We start from the raw sequence: 18,815 nt of genomic DNA, 5'->3' as shown, positions 1-18,815 counted from the left end.
ATAAAAACTGCTAAATGTAAAATTATCAGCAGTGGAAAATATATCTGACTAACGTGAGAGCGCACAATAGAAGCAGAGTAGTCTAATTTAGTGGCTGAAAAGCAAACAGTCTCTTGGAGGACAGCAGGGGTTATGCATGAGTGTGCAAATGGTTCTATTGAGCACCGCTTCTCTGTCTGTATTGTCTTTGCCCTCCAAACATCAATTGACTCAAACTCTTAAAACTTTTTCAGAGTAACCTCAGGCTATAATTTGTCACCGCTTTGCTATACTGTTTTCTATCTTTTTCTCTCTGCCACTCGTATCCTTTCTCTCTTTGCTTAAATCCCAATTCCTCGTGGCCTACCACCCAGTCTTTATCTGCCTCACACACTCTTGTCCACACAAACAAACACTGCATGCCCCTCCTGTGTGGCGATGGTTCCCCGAGCCTCTCGTGCTTGGCTCAGTGTGTAGTCTGGCCAAGTATTCAAATGGACTACTTCTTCAATTGTTGTGTTTTCCACTTGTTCATCCAGAAACTTGACATTGGATTGAAAATGTTTCTTATGTGTATGCAGTTCAAGAGAGCAATCTGGTGGTTCAGGCACTGCGACTTAACACCATGTCCAAGCTGACGTTTGCTGATAGCTCACGCTTTGATGCCTTGCTGAGGGACGTCTTCTCCGGGGTAAATTTCACTGATGTTGAGGACATGACCCTTACGCAGGCCCTGGAACAGGTCTACAAAGAGAGCCGACTGGAGCCTATACCTACTCAGGTTTGTGTGGTTGGAAGACCATTGCTCATGCCCCATTTAGAACTGCTTCACACATATTCCCCAATGATTAAATAGTAAAGTTCTGAACGTACAAATTTCTTGCCAGCGGGATACCTTGATGGATTGGTGGCGCTAAAATGAAGTGATAAATAAATGTGTGCATGTGTGTGTGTGTAGCTGAAGAAGGCACTGGAGCTAAATGAGCAACTGAGACAGCGTATGGGTGTAGTGGTTGTGGGGCCAAGTGGAGCAGGGAAGTCTACTCTGTGGAGGATGCTCCGGGCTGCTCTCAATAAGACAGGCAGAGTGGTGAGTGATTAATACTCTTCTTTCACCCCTTTGAAACCAACATGTTCTCATTTTGGGGGTAGCCATTCATCTTAGTCAATATGCCAATTTGTTTTGACACATTTCAGTTATGTTTTTTTTTTCTTTTGGTAGGTAAAGCTGTACACAATGAATCCTAAAGCGATGCCTAAACAACAACTTCTGGGACACATTGACATGGACACCAGAGAGTGGGCTGATGGTGTCCTGACACATAGTGCTAGAAATGTGGTTAAAGAATCCCAGGGTAAGAAAATCTGTATGCTTGCATTTTATTTGTTGGGGTATACCATAAACATTTCAGCAACCATTTTATTATATCTTCTCAATGGACAATACTATAAAAAAAATACTTGAAACTTGCATATAACTTTATAAGTCAACACACAGCTGTTATTGTCTAAATAGCTTGCAACATAAGTCACAGTGAACATGTCCAAATTGTGTCTAGCACTGCATTAGTCCTCTTGGGCATGGCACTGACCATATTTTGTTACCAGAATCCTCTTCCATCCCTCCATGATGACATTACAGAGCTGCTGGATGTTAGATTCCTGCTTCAGAATGTCACCATACATGTTGGAATCCACGTTTCCATAAATGAACCGCAGCTCTCCCCAGTACTCATACAACTCCAGACTATGAGCCTATTGCCACCATGATTGACTGTAGGCCACACTTGGTAGTAATGGCTGTGTGTAAGCTATGCAAGCTGAACACTGACTACTGATCCATTGTCCCTTGAGAAGGTCTAAATTGATATACTGTACTATGATATAGTATATATTAGTGGTTTACTATACTACATTTCTCATTGCATATGCAATTTCCTTTGTTAGATGTAAGCTCCTGGATTGTGTGTGATGGTGACATCGATCCAGAGTGGATTGAGAGTCTGAACTCCGTGCTGGATGATAATCGCCTGTTAACCATGCCTAGTGGAGAACGCATCCAGTTTGGACCAAATGTCAACTTCCTGTTTGAGACTCACGACCTGAGCTGTGCTTCTCCGGCGACGATATCTCGCATGGGCATGATCTTTCTCAGGTCAGTGAGTTGCGAACAATGTTTTGTGTGTTTATTTGGGCCACAAAAATAGTTGTAATGATACAATAATTATAGCTAGTAACCGTCCATATTCCAATACAAACCCGGCTGATGTTCATAGCCGGCTGATTGCCATATATTTATCATTTATCATATTTGTAACACTTCAGATGATTTACACTAAAGTGTAACAAGGTTTAACATTAACAAGGTCCTCAGCTGTCCTCGTTGTAACATAGGTTGAATATATTATGCTCAGACTATTATTGTCTATTATTATTACTACTATTATTATGATAATATTGCATTACTCTTACAAATTTGAGATTGCTTTTTTGCTAATATTAACACTTTTTTATTTGAAAAATATTGTAATTATGACCTGATTCTCATAATTCTATTTTTCCTAATTCTAACGTCCCCTTTGGTTCTTTAGTGATGAGGACATAGATGTAGCTGCTTTGGTGAAATCATGGCTCTGCAATCAACCAGAGGAGTCTCGCTCTAATTTAGAGAACTGGCTGGCGGATTACTTCCAACGATCCCTGGACTGGGTCTTCAAACAGGTAACCTTCGTCTTGCCGCTGCGATATACACCCACCCGACACTGTCTAATGAGTTCAAATTCCCCTTCCTAAGGAAACAAAATCAAATTATGTTCACCAAAGTGCTAAAATCACCTCTCATTATGATATAGTCCAGTTCTATACAACCACAATAATAAACATATTGTTACATTAATTCTTCCCAGACTCTATTACTCAAACGTCAATTATGCATGGACTATACTTTCATGGTTTGTCATGTGTTATGTGATGTTATTTGTGGCTGTAATCTTCTTGAAAATGGGTATTAACAGCCATTTATCTTTGAAACTGTGTCCAATTCTTCTGTTGTTCTTTTCTTCCATGAGAATGACTTTGTGGTGGAAACCAGCCTGGTGGGCACCGTATTCAATGGCCTGTCTCATCTCAACGCTGTGACTGAGCGAGGTCAGTTCATCATCGGCCTTCTCAGAGGGTTAGGAGGAAATCTCAATCTGAAAACAAGACAAGATTTTGCCAAAGAGGTGAGCGCTTTTTTCCATAATGCTGTGTGTGTAGAAGTATGGATCTATGGACATTGAAACTGAATAAGTGTTGAATGTCCTGTTTGTGTGTTTGTCTAGTTGTTGAGCTGGGCTAGAGAAAGCCCACCGAACATGAGGAAGCCTCTGGATACCTACTTTGACTCTGACAGTGGCCACCTTGCATCGTATACATTCCAGCGCCCTGATAGTCTCACGTTGGAGCATCTCTCCCATTCACATTCTTTGCCTGTTATTGAGACTCCAGACATGCAGAGGGCACTGCATTGCTTCTCCCCATGGCTCACCGCTCAGCACAGACAACCATTCATGGTGGTGGGACCAGAGGGTTGTGGGAAAGGGTAACTGCACATATGTAATAATACACTGAACGGACACCTCATTAGGTTCACCCTAATCCAAGGAGACCCAATACAATAACTGACCAGATACATTTACATAGATATCCTATTACATCTTTCACAAAAATGTTTCCTTTTTGTTTTGAAAAAGTCAAAATAGACCCTCTTTTCATTTCAACTGTATCACAGATGTTGTAGCAGCATGCTTGTCAACAATAATTGACGAAACATTTAAAAGATGATATGTTTTCTGTGCCATCTAGAATGCTCTTGCGCTTTGCTTTCTCGCGGCTGCGCTCCACCCAAGTGGCCGTGGTCCACTGTAGCGCCCAGACCTCATCCCGCCACGTCCTCCAGAAGCTCAGTCAGACCTGCCTGTTACTCAGCTCCAACACCGGTCGAGTCTTCAGACCCAAGGACTGTGAGAACTTGGTTCTCTACCTAAAAGACATCAACCTACCAAAACCTGACAAATGGGGGACCAGCAACCTCACAGCCTTTCTTCAACAGGTACACCGTTTATGAAGAATATAAAATATAACACGCAGTAACTCATTCACAGGATTAAGAATGATGATTTAATGATTTAATGAACTCTTAACATATCCCCATTTACTAAATTAATTAAATGTCTAGGCCAGGCGTCTCAAACTCAATTTACTTGGGGGCCACTGGAGCTAGGTTTTCAAAAAAAAACAACAAAAAAACGCATTTATTAAAAACAGAAAAATGAATAAACTCTGCTTTGGTTTCGATTTTCTACAAGAAAAGCTTTGCTAAAACATTCCACTGTTCTCAAATATCTTAATTTTTATTTTTCTGCACAAAATAAGATGAAAAATAAACAAATCAAGAATAAAGAAAATCAATCAATTAGTAATAAATAAATATAATAATAATAATAAAACGGCAAATAATAAAAACTTAAGAAACCACATATAGTTGGTGGGTAGACAAATTATTTTTTTCAGATTAAAATGAACAAAGCATTATTAGAGCCCTGTAGACATGACAAAACACGACTATAGTCACATTTATAATCTTTTTATTTACAACATATTGCGCAACTGCAGGGTCTTGAGACACATGCTAACTCGCAAACTAGAGAGCTAGCGACCTAAACGGTAGCCTTCAAGTTATTTCCTATAAACTTAAATAGCCAAAAACTTACCACTTCCACACAGATAGGGAGGATAACTATTAACAGTTATTTAACCTTTAACATGAACATTAATCAAACGTAATAATTTTTTCTGGGTACATGATACCATACAGCATCCATATCAAACTTGTGCGGGCCGCACTAACATTAAACTTTCATATCAAGGTGTGGGCTTCAAACTAGTGTCCTGCGGGCCACATTTGGGCCGCGGGCCGCGTGTTAGAGACCCCTGGTCTAGGCTATTGTATTGAAATGTTATTAGTTTCCTAACTGTTTATTCCTCTGTCCCTGTCCAGGTCTTAACATATAAAGGGTTCTATGATGAAAATCTGGAGTGGGTGAGCCTGGAGAACATTCAGGTGGTGGCCTCAATGTCAACAGGTGGTGCTGTCGGGAGCCACTCTCTCACATCTCGCTTTTCATCAATTGTCCGCATCTGTACCATAGAGTAAGCATTATACTACAGTGCAGTAGTCATATCACCTTCATTATTTTTATTTCCTCTCCTCTGCCATTCTCGCCCTCCTCTCCTCCCCTACACACCCAACTGCTTTTGGTGCATCTACCCTTAGCTATCCAGACCGTGAACAGCTGCAGACTATCTACTCAGCCTATCTGCAGCCAATTCTCCAACACAGTTTGGGCAGCCAAGCGTCCTGGGCCAGCACAGGGAAAACACACCAGCTGGCTGGTTCTCTGGTGCAGCTCTATGAACAGGTACCAAATTGGACAGACACTTATGTTAACATCTATATTTGTGGCAACAACCTTGCCTCTCTAATGAGTCAACATTCAGGAATAGGAACACACCCTGACCTTTTAACTTTTTACGGTGTGCAAGTATTGTTATGGCACATCTACTGAATCTACACCTCATGTTGTGTTATCATGTGCCTTTTTATTAATATTCCTTACACCCGCTTTAAACAAATTTGGTCTCTTTTTAGGCTTTTTGGTCCATTAATTTGCTAATTGCATGTTTGTATCCGGGGATGCACGACGGCCGAGTGGTTAGTGCGCAGGCCACACAGCTAGGAGACCCGGGGGAGTCTGGTTTCCGCCCACATTCATGCTAGGTTAATTGTGCATAGGTATGAATTGTTGTATGTCTATATGTGCCCTGTGATTGGCTGGCGACCAGTCCAGAGTGTACCGCCTCTCGCCTGAAGACAGCTGGGATAGGCTCCAGCACCCCTGCGACCCTCGCAAGGATAAGCGGTAGAAATTTAATGAATGAATAAACATTTTTGTCTTAATAACCGTATCATCATACAGGTGAAAGCCAAGTTTACAGTAGATGACTACAGTCACTATCTTTTTACACCGTGTATCCTGACGGAATGGGTCCTCAGCTTGTTGCGATATGACCTCACTGCAGGTAAACAAACACACACGGTCCACTCTTTATAACTGAGCCACTCAGTTGGCTACACTATTTTGTTTTCATTTGTGCTTTTTATTCAGCTCAATCAGATGTGACTGATAGCGTTCTTGAGGTGGTAGCACACGAGGCCAGGAGGCTCTTCAGAGACCGTTTGGTTTCCTCCAAAGATCTTCATGCATTTGATAACATGCTCTCCGCCATCATCCGTGGCGACTGGAGCTCTGACGCTCTCGACAACATGGCTGGTAGGAAATCGCTTACTCTCATGCACTTATATCATTTTATACCTACACATGAAGACATATTTTAGGCTCAAATAGATTGAGATGATATTCTTTGGAAATGCTAGGACACAAAATGTATACGATACAAAAATGGGCTTTTATGTCTCTGGTATTGCTACCCAAGACATGCAGGTACGGGATATGATTACATTTGTGAAAAAATGATCTCACAATAATGTTGACAATAATATTATCAGTAATAATTAGTGGGGTGTGACAGATCTAAGTGATGCATTACCTCTTTATAGATTATGTTGAGTATATTTTGTCTGCCTTGTCATTGGCTGTCTACACATTTGAAAACCTCACCCCACCCCCATGTACAGATGGTTTCTATGTGACGTGGGGTGTGTCTGAAGGAGTTGTAATGACTCCAGGCCAGTCTCTTCCTCCTCACGGTAAACAACTGGGACGTCTGCATTCTGCTGACCTCAAGCAAGTAATTCAGAAGGTACACAACAGTATGTTTTTTGTTTGTTTGCATAATAATTTCACGTCACAGCTCTACACTTTTACAACACCATTGCCTCTGTGTGAAAAGGGAATAATGTTTTTCTTTAAGGATAGCTACTAGGTGTGTTGCAAGATCTCGCCAGATTAAAAGTCAGCTGTGATAGGCTCCAGCACGCGTGTCACTCAAAATAAAAGATAAACCAATGAATGTTCAGGCTTGTTTCTTAGTGTATGTGAGTGTTAGACAATGACAGAGTTTGGGCCCCTACTACACGTGTTTGTATCTCCCCCTCCCTAGGGACTAGTGCTGTATAGTCGTGATAACAGAGAGCTGGACCTCCTTCTCTTTTGGGAAGTGTGCGACTTTGTGTCGAGGCTGGATCGCGTGCTGAGCCGACCAGGTGGTTCGCTGCTTTTGGCAGGTCGGAGTGGAGTTGGGCGGCACACAGCCACATTCCTGGTGTCGCACATGCACACGTATCCCTTGTTTACTCCAAAGATCTCCCGGGGTTATTCCCTTAAAAATTTCAAGAATGATCTCAAGACGGTACGTGTATTTTATTGACACAATTTGGACATTTGATGTTGACATCAGTTGATTCACGTTTGGTGTACAGTCTGTGCTTCACATCTACAGTATCCATGTTCTGTGTATTGCTAGGTGATGCAGTTGGCAGGAATAGATGGGCAGCAGGTTGTTTTTCTGTTGGAGGATTATCAGTTTGTCCACACTGCTTTCCTGGAGATGATCAACAGCTTGCTCTCATCTGGTACTATATTGTGTTTTTGCTATTAATTTTATATGGAATGATCTGACTTGGAGGAGTTTGCAAAAGTTTGCATTTCAATTGACGTGTTGAATGTGTTGTTAGGTGAGGTTCCTGGGCTGTACACCCCAGAGGAGCTGGAACCTCTCCTCTCTTCCCTCAAAGATTCTGCTTCCCAGGATGGATTCACTGGACCACTCTACAACTACTTCTCCTTCAGTATGCTTTATAAAGCTTTACCTTTTTTTTTGGACGATCTATTCTGCTGTATCATTGTCCTGTATTTGTCTCCATTGCCCCTCTTCTCCTGGAAACAAGTGTACCATAGAGATACTGCAGTGTCACTGATGTTTAGGCTGTTGCCAGGGAATTTAATCAATAGCTTTATTATCGTTAAAGTCAAAGCACTCAAGAGCATCCAGCTAACCCTCACTACTCAGTTGTGCCAGAGAGCTAAAGGCTAAATGGGCCAATATAGCATGAAGAAACAACAGTACGTTCTATGAGTAATTGTATACGTTTCTGCTCATCTTTCTGCGTCATCTCTCCCAGGAATCCAGCAGAACCTTCACATCGTTCTAATAATGGACTGCTCTAATCCCAACTTCACTATTAGTTGTGAGAGCAATCCAGCTTTTTACCGCAAGTGTTCTGTCCAGTGGATGGAAGGATGGTCTGAAAGTAGCATGAAGAAGGTCAGAGGATAATAATAATTATTTATTTAAAACTGAATTGAAAAATGAAAATTGACATTATCCAAAAATTGTATGTGTGTGTATATAAATAACGCTTAATAATAACAGAGCGGTAACTAAATGTTTCTCACTAAAACCTATTTCACCTATAATTTTAATCAGGTTTAACATTGTGTTATTTCCAGATTCCTGAATTGCTGCTTGCAAAGACGAGTCCCGATGGAGAGAATGACGCCAAAAAGAAGACAAGTACCAGAACTTCTTTTATTTACTCTATACATTTTGTTTCTTGTTCCACTTAATATGTTATCTATAATTATTGCATATAACATGTGATTTAACCTGCTGATAATGGACAATTTTCAAAATCTTAATTGATTTTTGTCTTTCTTGACTTTCTCCTCACTTCAAGGAAATGAATGACAATTGTAATTTTCTGATGTTCTGATCTCCATCAAAAAGGTTGCATAACAATATATGAATGAAATAACTTTTTATTGAACAAACAAAACTTTCACCACTAAAACAGCATTTGTGACTTTATTATTAAATCTGGCATAAATCTGAGTGTTGTTTGTTCTCTATTCTGTTGTCGTTTTGCAGGTTCAGGTCAGCAGGAAGACGTAAGCCGTCTGTTCCTCATGGTTCACGAGTCATGTAGACAACATGGCGCCACACCAAGCCAGTACATGGCCTTTCTACACCTTTACAATGCCATATATGGCCGGAAGCAGATGCAGCTCACAACGAGACAACAACATCTGCAGGTATGATATGTGTGTATCTACAGTATGAGTATATTAAGGTATTAAGGTATTTTATTAATGAGAGGATTATTAATGCTTTCTCTGGATACTTTTATTGTCCTATCACAATATATAAGGTCTGTTTACTTTAATATACAAATCAGAAGTAACAATGACATGTGTTTACAGGCCGGTGTGTCAAAGCTTAATGATGCCAAGGCTTTGGTTGATGAGCTGAAGAGGCGGGCTGCAGAGCAGAGCATACTGCTGAAGACTAAACAACAAGAGGCTGATTCTGCTCTGCAGGAAATCACCAACTCCATGCAGGTATGTGATTTGATTTGCAAATATTACACTTTGCGGACGGCACAATGGTGGTCATGTCCTTCATTGTCCTCTGCAACTTAATCTGTGCTTCTCTCCATTTGTCTCCTCTGCAAATATTCTTTATTTTCCAGCTGTGGACACAATATTCTTGGAACACAAATTTCTTTGTTTGTTTCATTTCATACCATCTATCTTATTCTCTCCGCACATACTAATATTTTTATGTATTATTTCACGATGAATGATAATCTCTATTTAGAATGGAAGCAAGAAACAGGAGATGGATACCTTTGACCTTTAGCAAGCAAGTCGGTTTCATTGATATAACACCAATCCAACAGAAGTTATTTCAAGGCACTTTCATAGACCTAATACATTAGAGTAAAACAACCTAAAACTACACAAACAGGAACTTTGGCAACACAGACAAAATGGCCCTCTAAAAAGTAAACCATAAATGGATTGACGAGGGTTGGGGGGGAAAGTAGCAGTTTGGGGATCAATAGTCATTTTTAAAATATGCCTGGCCAAAAGGGGAGCGTGCATGGAGCAGTGAGTGGAAAGGAAAAATTACGTTTCAGGAGGGAATACGATATAAGGGAAATAACAATACAGAATAGCAGATGGAAATAAATTGTGGAGGTAAAATTACTGTGAGTGATTAGCATGCAGGCCACACAGCAAGGAGACTGGAGTTCGATTCCACCCTGTGGAGTTTGCATGTTCTCCCCGTGCATGCGTGGGTTTTCTCTGGGTACTCCGGTTTCCTCCCACATTCCAAAAACATGCTAGGTTAATTGGCGACTCCAAATTGTCCATAGGTATAAATGTGAGTGTGAATGGTTGTTTGTCTATATGTGCCCTGTGATTGGCTGGCCACCAGTCCAGGGTGTACCCCGCCTCTCGCCCGAAGACAGCTGGGATAGGCTCCAGCACCCCTGTGACCTTGAATGAATGAAAGTTAATGTCATTACAACGAAATGACATATCATTTGGACAATTTCAGATTATGTGTGGTGATTTATGAAGCTTTGATTTATATCCAACTAGTGTTTTTATTTTATTTTTTTAATCCATCAAAATGAATTATTTTTGCCTCTCCAGAATGCCAGTGACCAGAAGGCAGAGATGGAAAAGATTCAAGCGAGGATGGCTCAAGAAGTATCCAAGATTGAAGAAAGAAAGGCCAAAATAGATAATGAACTGAAGGAAGTAAAGGTAAGATTATTTTCTTGATTTGTGTCTGCAGAAATATTCATAACAACAGCTGCCTCCCACAGTGGCTTAGTCACACTTACATACTGTTGATTTTTTAAATTATTTTTTTTTAGCCTTTGGTGGATGAGGCGATGCATGCGGTGGGAAACATCAGGCCTGAAGCTCTGTCCGAGATCCGTTCACTCCGCATGCCACCGGATGTCATTCGGGACATTCTGGAGGGGGTACTGAGACTGATGGGTACCTTTGACACTTCCTGGGTCAGCATGAAGAGGTGAGCTGCGGTGGGAGTGTGAGGAATGTCCTTAAGGGGCTAATTAAAAAGTAATAAAGATGTTACACTTGCACATTCAATCCTCATTTCTGTTTGGTTTCTTTTTCCTCCCACCTCCTTAGCTTCCTGGCGAAGCGTGGTGTGAGGGAGGAAATAGCCACATTTGAGGCCAGGAACATTACCCCTGAGATTCGACACAGTGTGGAAGAGCTGCTTAACAGGAACAGAGCCTCCTTCGACCCCAAGGTCATTTATTATGCACACATTTATTAACACACTTGGAAATACTGTACCGATTGCTATTCAACTGATAAAGCTGTTTCTGACTTGTCATTCTTCTGTCATGGCCAGAATGCAAAACGGGCAAGTGCAGCAGCTGCCCCACTCGCTGCCTGGGTCAAAGCCAATGTCCAGTACTCCCATGTACTGCAGAGGATTGAGCCTCTGGAGCGAGAACAGGCCGGACTAATGGAGTAAGAACAAGCACACACTACTCATAGATAGACATTGAGACAACAGCCATTTTATACTGAAGTACGGTAATTAAACCTAGTGCTAAACTCATTGTGTTGAACAAAAACTGTATTGTTCATTGTGGTTACATTGTTTTTACTTTTATTCCATGTTAAATAACCTGTTTGTAGCAAAGTGTATGTACTGTAGATTGAGTTTTAGAACTATACATACATGTGGTTGCATTCTCACCAGTGAGTCCTGTTGTTGTTGATGGGATTTTTTTTTATTTATCCAGCAACCTGAGGAAAACGGAGAGCAGGAAGAATAAGCTTGAGAACCAACTCAACTCAGTTGGAGCCAAAGTTAATGAGCTCAAAGAGAAGTATGAATCCTGCTTGTTACATTTCTGCCAGTGATACTGAAATATTGATAACTTCCAAAACCAGCTCTTCATGCACTGAAATCAATTCTCAAAATATTGACACTTACGATACTTCGGTCATTTGAGTTAAAAAAAAAAAAAGTTTTTCTGTTGAAACGTTGACGAATCTTAAGCCGAACAATGTGTGAATTGTGAATAAGGTTTTAATAAAGTAGTTCATAATAATTAATCATTAATTTTAATGTTTTCACCACAAAGCTGTGGTGAGACCAGCCATGTTGTTTGGTCTAGCGACAATGCCACTCTCTCCAGTGGAGAGATAGTGAATATATTGGTAGAAGGATGCTGCCAGGTAGGAGGCATAGAAGAAGACCAAAGAGGAGGTTCATGGATGTAGTGAAGGAGGACATGAGGGTAGTTGGTGTGAGAGAGACAGATGCAGAAGACAGGGCTGGATGGAGGCAATTGTGGCAAACCCTGAAGGGAAAAGCCGAAAGAGAAAGAAGAAAATTTCATAATTTTTTACGAATTTTTTCATGTTTAAAATTTAATTTTTTTTTTTTTTACAATTCTGGGCACACTTAAATGTTTCAGATCATCAGACAAGTTTAAATATTAGTCAAAGACAACACAACTGACTACAAAATGACATTTTTAACTGAAACATTTTATTATTAAGTGAGAAAAAATGCAAACCTGCATGGCCCTGTGTGAAAATGTGATTGCCCTTTAAACCTAATAACTGGCAGGGCCACCAATGAAGCATTTGTGATAACTTGCAGTGAATCTCTCCTGGGAAGGTTCACCACTCTTCTGTGTTTTCGCCATTTGTGGATAATGGCTCTCACTGTGGTTGTCTGGAGTCCCAAAGCTTTAAAAGTGACATGCATATATGACCTTGGTGTGGACTTCACATATGAAAACCTATAGAATGAAGCAGAAACAACATTACAGGAGAAGTAAATAGTTGCTTAAAAGGAACATTTCTTCTTAAACTCACACCTGAGTGTCTATCATCTTCCTTGGAATGCAGTCTTCATGTTGCAAGATGGACACGCTCCACGTCAGCCTTGCATCCTTGGAAAAAAAAAATGTTACTGCCTGTTAACTCGCTGACTATCCTTGTCATTGAGGGCATAAACAATCACTGCTGAAGGGCAGACTTCTTCCCCTCTTAAAATGCACTGGACCATGATGATTGCAAATTCCAAAGGTCAATAATATACTGCGGATGACAGTAACACCTAACTCGTTTTACTTTCATGTAAGATCCTTAACATATACTTTTCAATAAGTCATCCTTCTTTTCACTGCACCAATGGAAATACTAATAGAGGCCACAAGACCACTCAAACATGACAGTATATTTTTTGATGTAGCACTTATAGATGTCATTCCTATTTTTCTGTTAGGTTTCAGTGTCACACTGCAGAGGCAGCTAAGCTGGAGGCCGAGGTGACAAAAGCTCAAGATACAATCAATGCTGCCGAACAACTGATTTCCCAACTGGACGGAGAACATAAGCGGTGGAATGCACAGGTTGTGTAAAAAGTATCGATGCTTTTATTGGTGTTATGGCCACTTTAGACGAAAATTGAAACGTAAAACGACTTGGTGCTGACAAGACGATGGCTCTGGATGTCTTAGGTCACATCTTTGGCTGTTTAACACCTTACTACAGCATCTGTCTGTGCCTTAATTAAAACACTCAATCTCATTTTGACACACAAACACCCTCACTGCCTCACACTCACAGTGAATGAGTTCACTGTCTATGTGGATTTATCTTACCCTGACACTTAAACACATGTAAGTTTCACACTGCATGGCTGTTTTGGTTAGCTTCATATTATCTTAATGCTTTCTAATGGCCTTACTCTGCTTGGGAGAAAATTGGAAATGTGCATGCAGTAGTTAAGGTTATGAGAAATTCAGATAAAATGTAGGTATTGCACAGATTAACTTAAAAATCAACACATTTTAAGTGTAGAGCACTGAAAAGAAACGTACCAGTTTTACCTTAAATATGTTTGGGATATCATAAAAAAGGTCAGATTGAAGATAGATGGTTTAGTACAGGGGTGGGCAAACTTTTTGACTCGCGGGCCGCATTGATATGACAAAATTTTCTGGGGGGGGGCAGACTATATATTTTACACGTAACAGTCCACCTGGTATTATTGTATCTGTAAAATTGTCATGCAATCTGCTATTATTATTTATTATTTTATATTTATATTTAAATATTTGAAAAATAATAAAGTATTATAATAATTACAATAAAGTTAAAATAATAATTATTATATTATTATGTAAAATATGCAAATATAACAACAATATTATATATAATTAATATAATAATTAGCATTAATACAATAATTATAATAATCATAATAGTTCTAATAATAATTATAATAATCTAATAATCTAATAATAATAATAATTATTATTATTATTATGTGCTTGTGTCCCTTTTTTCAGGAGCACTTTGCAAACAACAGACCATGTCAAAAAACGAAATTGATAAAACCATCAAAAGGTTGGCTCAGGCCATGATGCCAGGTTGTATGTTGAGTTTAAATGAAATACTTTGGAAAGATTGGGCGGGCCGTATTCAAACACTTGGCGGGACGGATGTGGCCCCCGGGCCGTAGTTTGCCCACCCCTGTTTTAGTATCATCTCGACTCTCGTTCTCACAGCTGTTGTTTATCTTTATTTCTCTTTTAGATGTCTGAGATCAAGAATGAGTTGGATACACTCCCCATGAGAGCAATGCTTGCTGCAGCCTTCATCACCTATTTGTCTGCAGCTTCTGAAGATCATCGAAGACATTGTCTGGAAACTTGGATGTCTCACTCAGGCCTGCAGAGTAAATATTCTTTTTGCATTAAACAATATCTAATTGACACCTTATGGGAAAAGGTATGCACTTTTGCCAAATCCTCAGTAAGAAATCCACTTTCCGCTGTCATAGAAGTCTTGAAATGATGCTGTCAGCTAATTTGCATATCATTTCCGTATGATGTTGGAACAGATGCTGTCGGGAAAAAAATCAAAAGACAATGAACTGAGTAAAAACACCTGAATTATGTTCTACAAATAAACCTGATCTGCGTCTTTATGCTTTAGTCCATATACTGTATAAAATAAGGGACTAGGTAACGTTTATTATTATTTGTCCTGAAATTGATCACTAGAATAATTTATTTATGTGTGTTAGAATTTGACTTCAGGTCATTTCTGTCCTTGGAGAGTGAACAGTTGATCTGGAAGAGTCAAGGGCTGCCGTCCGATGACCTGTCCATGGAGAATGCTATTGTCATCCTACAGGTACGGAATCCATTTTTGTTCCGTATTTTTGACTTGACAACCACATTGGCATAATTCAGAACTTGACTTACAAATATTACAGTACATGTTTCATTCTTCTTGTCTTCCGTTCTTCAATACATCACATCTTCTGTGCCGTTTTGGAATGTTTTTGTGCAAAGTAGTAAACAATATAAATACTGTATATCATCTACATACATGATATTGTTGAATCTGTTGTCATTCATGTGTGTATATTACATCTGTCTTTGTTTTTGTTTCTCCATCTCTACTTTTAGATCAATGAACTTAAGTTGCGGGTAAGGGGTTACTCCTACCTTAGTGTGTTTGTGTTTGTTACTAGTTTGTGTTTACATTTATTTAGCTTGTACACATTCATGATGTACACACTCACAGTATTATGAGAGATATGCCATAAAATGGATTCCGTCTAGCATTAAAACACTTTAGTGGGATTTGTTCCCCTCCCATGATCAATGCTGCCCAACATTAAGACATATAGGACACTTTTACTCGTGTGTTTTTCTTTTCTCCAGCCGCCAATAAGGTACAGGACACCTTCAAAATAACTTAACAATGAATGTGTGTGTTTTTTTTTTCTCATCAGAGTGTTGCATGTCCTTTCCTGATTGACCCTTCCTCTCGTGCCACTGAGTGGCTTTGCACACACCTCAAAGAAAATCGACTTGAGGTCATAAACCAACAGGTAAATACATCTTAAAGGACATTTTGCTTACATCAATCAAGGATAAATACCAACAATACAAAGATTATAGGTTTAAGATTATAAATTATATTTATTTAAAAAGTGTATCAACTTGCATTAGTTTGCAATAAACAGTTCAAAAACATAAAATGAATGACATTTTTTATGGCAACTGTAAAAATTAATGCATTTATATTAGTACCCAGCTCACTCATGAATGAATAAACACATTACAACCACATACAGAATTTGAGTAGAGCAGGATCACTATGTTAAATAACTTTGGACTTTTAGTCTTGTTTATATTGACTCGCTGTAGGTTGATGCTAATATTTTTTTGCAGTTGTATGCCACCTCTCAATGCATATTTTGACAATACGAGACAATTGTATGTCTGTATAGGACAGTAACTTCATGACAGCCCTGGAGCTAGCAGTCAGATTTGGAAAAACTCTCATCATTCAAGAGATGGATGGAGTGGAACCAGTGCTTTACCCACTGTTGAGGAGGGACCTCGTCGCACAAGGTACACATGCATAAAATCACTGTTGAATGGAAAAAGCAGGGTCATGACTTATATATGTTGGAATTATTGCTAAAATAACCCACATCATGTCATTTCCTGTATTAATAATTGTTGTTTACTAATTACACCCCGTGAAGGCTGATGAGTGTAATGGTCAATTAACTTGTACGCCATACTCATCTAAACTGGCCAGATTGTATGTCCTGCTTTTAATTATGTTTTGTGGAAAATCCCTACCTGTTCCGACCTGGTGGTGTTAAGTATGGCAGAAGAAAGTCATGACTAAGCGAAACCATTACCGCCATCACCCTTCCCATTACCAGTGATTGCTGCATTGCAGCCATTAGAATGGCAAAGTCCAGCAGGGGAAACAAGTAAAGGTCTGAGTCGGGATTTAAAGTTACTTTTAAGCCTGTCTGAGACTCTGCTGCTTTTTCTTTCTCTCTGTCTTTTTTTTGTTTTTTTTAATCACACCGATGCATGCATATGCACGCAGGGCCAAGATACGTTGTACAGATTGGAGACAAGGTTATTGATTACAATGAGGACTTCCGACTCTTCTTGGCAACACGCAATCCTGCTCCTTTCATCCCCCCTGATGCGGTCTCTGTGGTTACGGAGATTAACTTTACTACCACAAGGGCAGGCCTGCGAGGACAGGTGATAAAAATCTTACTGTACTCAAGATATGCACTTTTTCTTACTCAAACGGTGTTGCACACGTCTGTGTTGATAGCTTCTGGCATTGACCATCCAACATGAGAAACCAGAATTAGAGACGGAGAAAACAAGACTACTACAACAAGAAGAAGACAAGAAAATACAGCTTGCTCTTTTGGAGGAGTCACTGTTGGAGGTACAGTTTCACTTTTCATAATCCAAATTTTTTGGGATTAATTAAAGCGACAGAAATTTGACTACACACTATGGATGAGCGAGTACACTAATATCTGTATCAGTATCTGTTCATCCATCTTAATTATCTGTATCTGTTTCTGTACTCTGAGTGGGTGGGACATAGACCAGAAGTGGGCGTGTTTAACAGAAAATGGGTGTGGTTTAAATTGATACATTATTTTAAGTTGGCATTTCTCTATTTTCAGTTCCTGGTCAGATATCCCAGTAAAATAATTTATCATCACTTCATCATCAGAATTGAATATTCTTATATCATGAATACTGTGATAGGTAGCTGGTACCTGTTTGTTTTTCTTTATATAAACGACAGAAATACCCTTGCAGCAGACTTATTGACATGCATAATTTAAGTCACTCCCCAAACTTTTGGCCACGACTGAACAGGAACTTTGAACTAAAAACTTTATTTTTAACTGTTACGCTATAGACCTGCCTATACTGGTGGAAAGTGCATTGAAGATGTTTTAAGCTAAGCTTCTTATACATGTTGACATGCTCGTATAGCTCAACAAGATTCGGTGTGTTTAAATGACTTTATTAGACTTTATTGATCCACAAGGGAAATTGCTTGCTTGTAGTAGTTCAACTGCAGAAAAAAGAAAAACAAACACTACAAAATGAGTATTTATTAAAATAAAAAAAGAGGTACGTATTTATGTATAAATAGCAATGCAACAGAACCGAAAGAATATTGGATATGAGAAGATTTGCATATTTACAAATGGGCCAAGGTTTATATAAAAATAGAAGTAAATACAAAGTCAATTTACTGTGTAGACAAACAGGAGAGAGAAGACAATGCAGTGCAATAATGAGGTAGGTGAGCAAAATGACATTAATTGAAATATGATTGTGCACTATATTCCAATTTATTGATATGCTGCTTTACATTTGAATATATTTCAGCTCTGACCTGAAAGCAGGATTTATGCTCCTCCATTATGATTTTTCTTCCTTTGAATAAACAAGCAGTACTCGTGGCTTCCAGTGGTTATAGTCATTAGTCATTAATTTTTTTTTTTCACATTCTACACCACTCATTAAGGTCACGAGTGAGCTACAGCCGATCCCTGCTGACTTCGGGCCAGAAGCGGGGTACACCCTGGACTGGTCACCGGTCGTTTGCAGAGCACATTTTAACAAACACCCATTCACGCTCACATTCACACCCATGGATAACTTAAGAGTGTGCAGTGAACCTAACATGCATGTTTTTGGGATGTGGGAGGAACGAGAGTACTCAGAGAAAACCCGCACAACACAGGAAGAACGTGCAACATGATAACCAATTGGACACCGTGCAAGAGCTTTATATTTTATAGTCCACAAATCAGTATGCTCGCACAATATAATATAATTATATGGACTTAAATAATGGAAGCGATACAACTGTTTCTTCATACTCCTTTTTGTACTCCTTTTTTGTGCAGGTGTAAACATGTGATGTTGCAATTTAACAGCTTAAGCTTGACTGAAAGATATTGCCATTATCCTCATCATTTAGATTAGTAGTAATTAATTGATTATTAATTTGTTAAGAAAAGAAAGTAATTGTCCTGATCAGAAGAGGAAACCCAACCCTGGTCGCTCAATGCTTGCATCCTCGCAGATTATATTTTCTTTT

The 18,815-nt window shown here is 39.4% G+C and overlaps 1 protein-coding gene across 3 annotated transcripts in view; it reads left to right on the top strand.

Moving 5' to 3' along the window:
• Window positions 1–18,815, top strand: part of dync2h1 (dynein cytoplasmic 2 heavy chain 1) — a 66,663-nt gene that overhangs the window by 17,518 nt on the left and 30,330 nt on the right. For 2 of the 3 annotated variants that reach the window (XM_058080101.2, XM_078792975.1), the window contains exons 40-72: window positions 561–760; window positions 938–1,069; window positions 1,202–1,334; window positions 1,927–2,134; window positions 2,571–2,700; window positions 3,048–3,203; window positions 3,303–3,562; window positions 3,826–4,072; window positions 5,021–5,172; window positions 5,297–5,441; window positions 6,000–6,102; window positions 6,189–6,353; window positions 6,719–6,843; window positions 7,144–7,392; window positions 7,507–7,615; window positions 7,718–7,831; window positions 8,165–8,307; window positions 8,493–8,556; window positions 8,911–9,074; window positions 9,243–9,380; window positions 10,485–10,598; window positions 10,712–10,872; window positions 10,995–11,118; window positions 11,224–11,345; window positions 11,624–11,710; window positions 13,123–13,249; window positions 14,439–14,580; window positions 14,932–15,041; window positions 15,320–15,340; window positions 15,649–15,747; window positions 16,150–16,273; window positions 16,770–16,933; window positions 17,010–17,129. In XM_058080101.2, the coding sequence (XP_057936084.2) occupies window positions 561–760; window positions 938–1,069; window positions 1,202–1,334; window positions 1,927–2,134; window positions 2,571–2,700; window positions 3,048–3,203; window positions 3,303–3,562; window positions 3,826–4,072; window positions 5,021–5,172; window positions 5,297–5,441; window positions 6,000–6,102; window positions 6,189–6,353; window positions 6,719–6,843; window positions 7,144–7,392; window positions 7,507–7,615; window positions 7,718–7,831; window positions 8,165–8,307; window positions 8,493–8,556; window positions 8,911–9,074; window positions 9,243–9,380; window positions 10,485–10,598; window positions 10,712–10,872; window positions 10,995–11,118; window positions 11,224–11,345; window positions 11,624–11,710; window positions 13,123–13,249; window positions 14,439–14,580; window positions 14,932–15,041; window positions 15,320–15,340; window positions 15,649–15,747; window positions 16,150–16,273; window positions 16,770–16,933; window positions 17,010–17,129 (4,652 nt within the window). The remainder of the gene's footprint in view (window positions 1–560; window positions 761–937; window positions 1,070–1,201; window positions 1,335–1,926; window positions 2,135–2,570; window positions 2,701–3,047; window positions 3,204–3,302; window positions 3,563–3,825; window positions 4,073–5,020; window positions 5,173–5,296; window positions 5,442–5,999; window positions 6,103–6,188; window positions 6,354–6,718; window positions 6,844–7,143; window positions 7,393–7,506; window positions 7,616–7,717; window positions 7,832–8,164; window positions 8,308–8,492; window positions 8,557–8,910; window positions 9,075–9,242; window positions 9,381–10,484; window positions 10,599–10,711; window positions 10,873–10,994; window positions 11,119–11,223; window positions 11,346–11,623; window positions 11,711–13,122; window positions 13,250–14,438; window positions 14,581–14,931; window positions 15,042–15,319; window positions 15,341–15,648; window positions 15,748–16,149; window positions 16,274–16,769; window positions 16,934–17,009; window positions 17,130–18,815) is intronic. The other variant, XM_058080102.2, reaches the window with a different exon arrangement.

Source organism: Doryrhamphus excisus, linkage group LG8 (genome assembly GCF_037039965.1).
Source record: "Doryrhamphus excisus strain RoL-2023G ecotype Guam linkage group LG8, RoL_Dexc_Guam_v1.1, whole genome shotgun sequence".
NCBI lineage: Eukaryota > Metazoa > Chordata > Actinopteri > Syngnathiformes > Syngnathidae > Doryrhamphus > Doryrhamphus excisus.
Note: the sequence above shows the minus strand (reverse complement) of the source record. Positions and strands in the feature narration are given on the sequence as shown.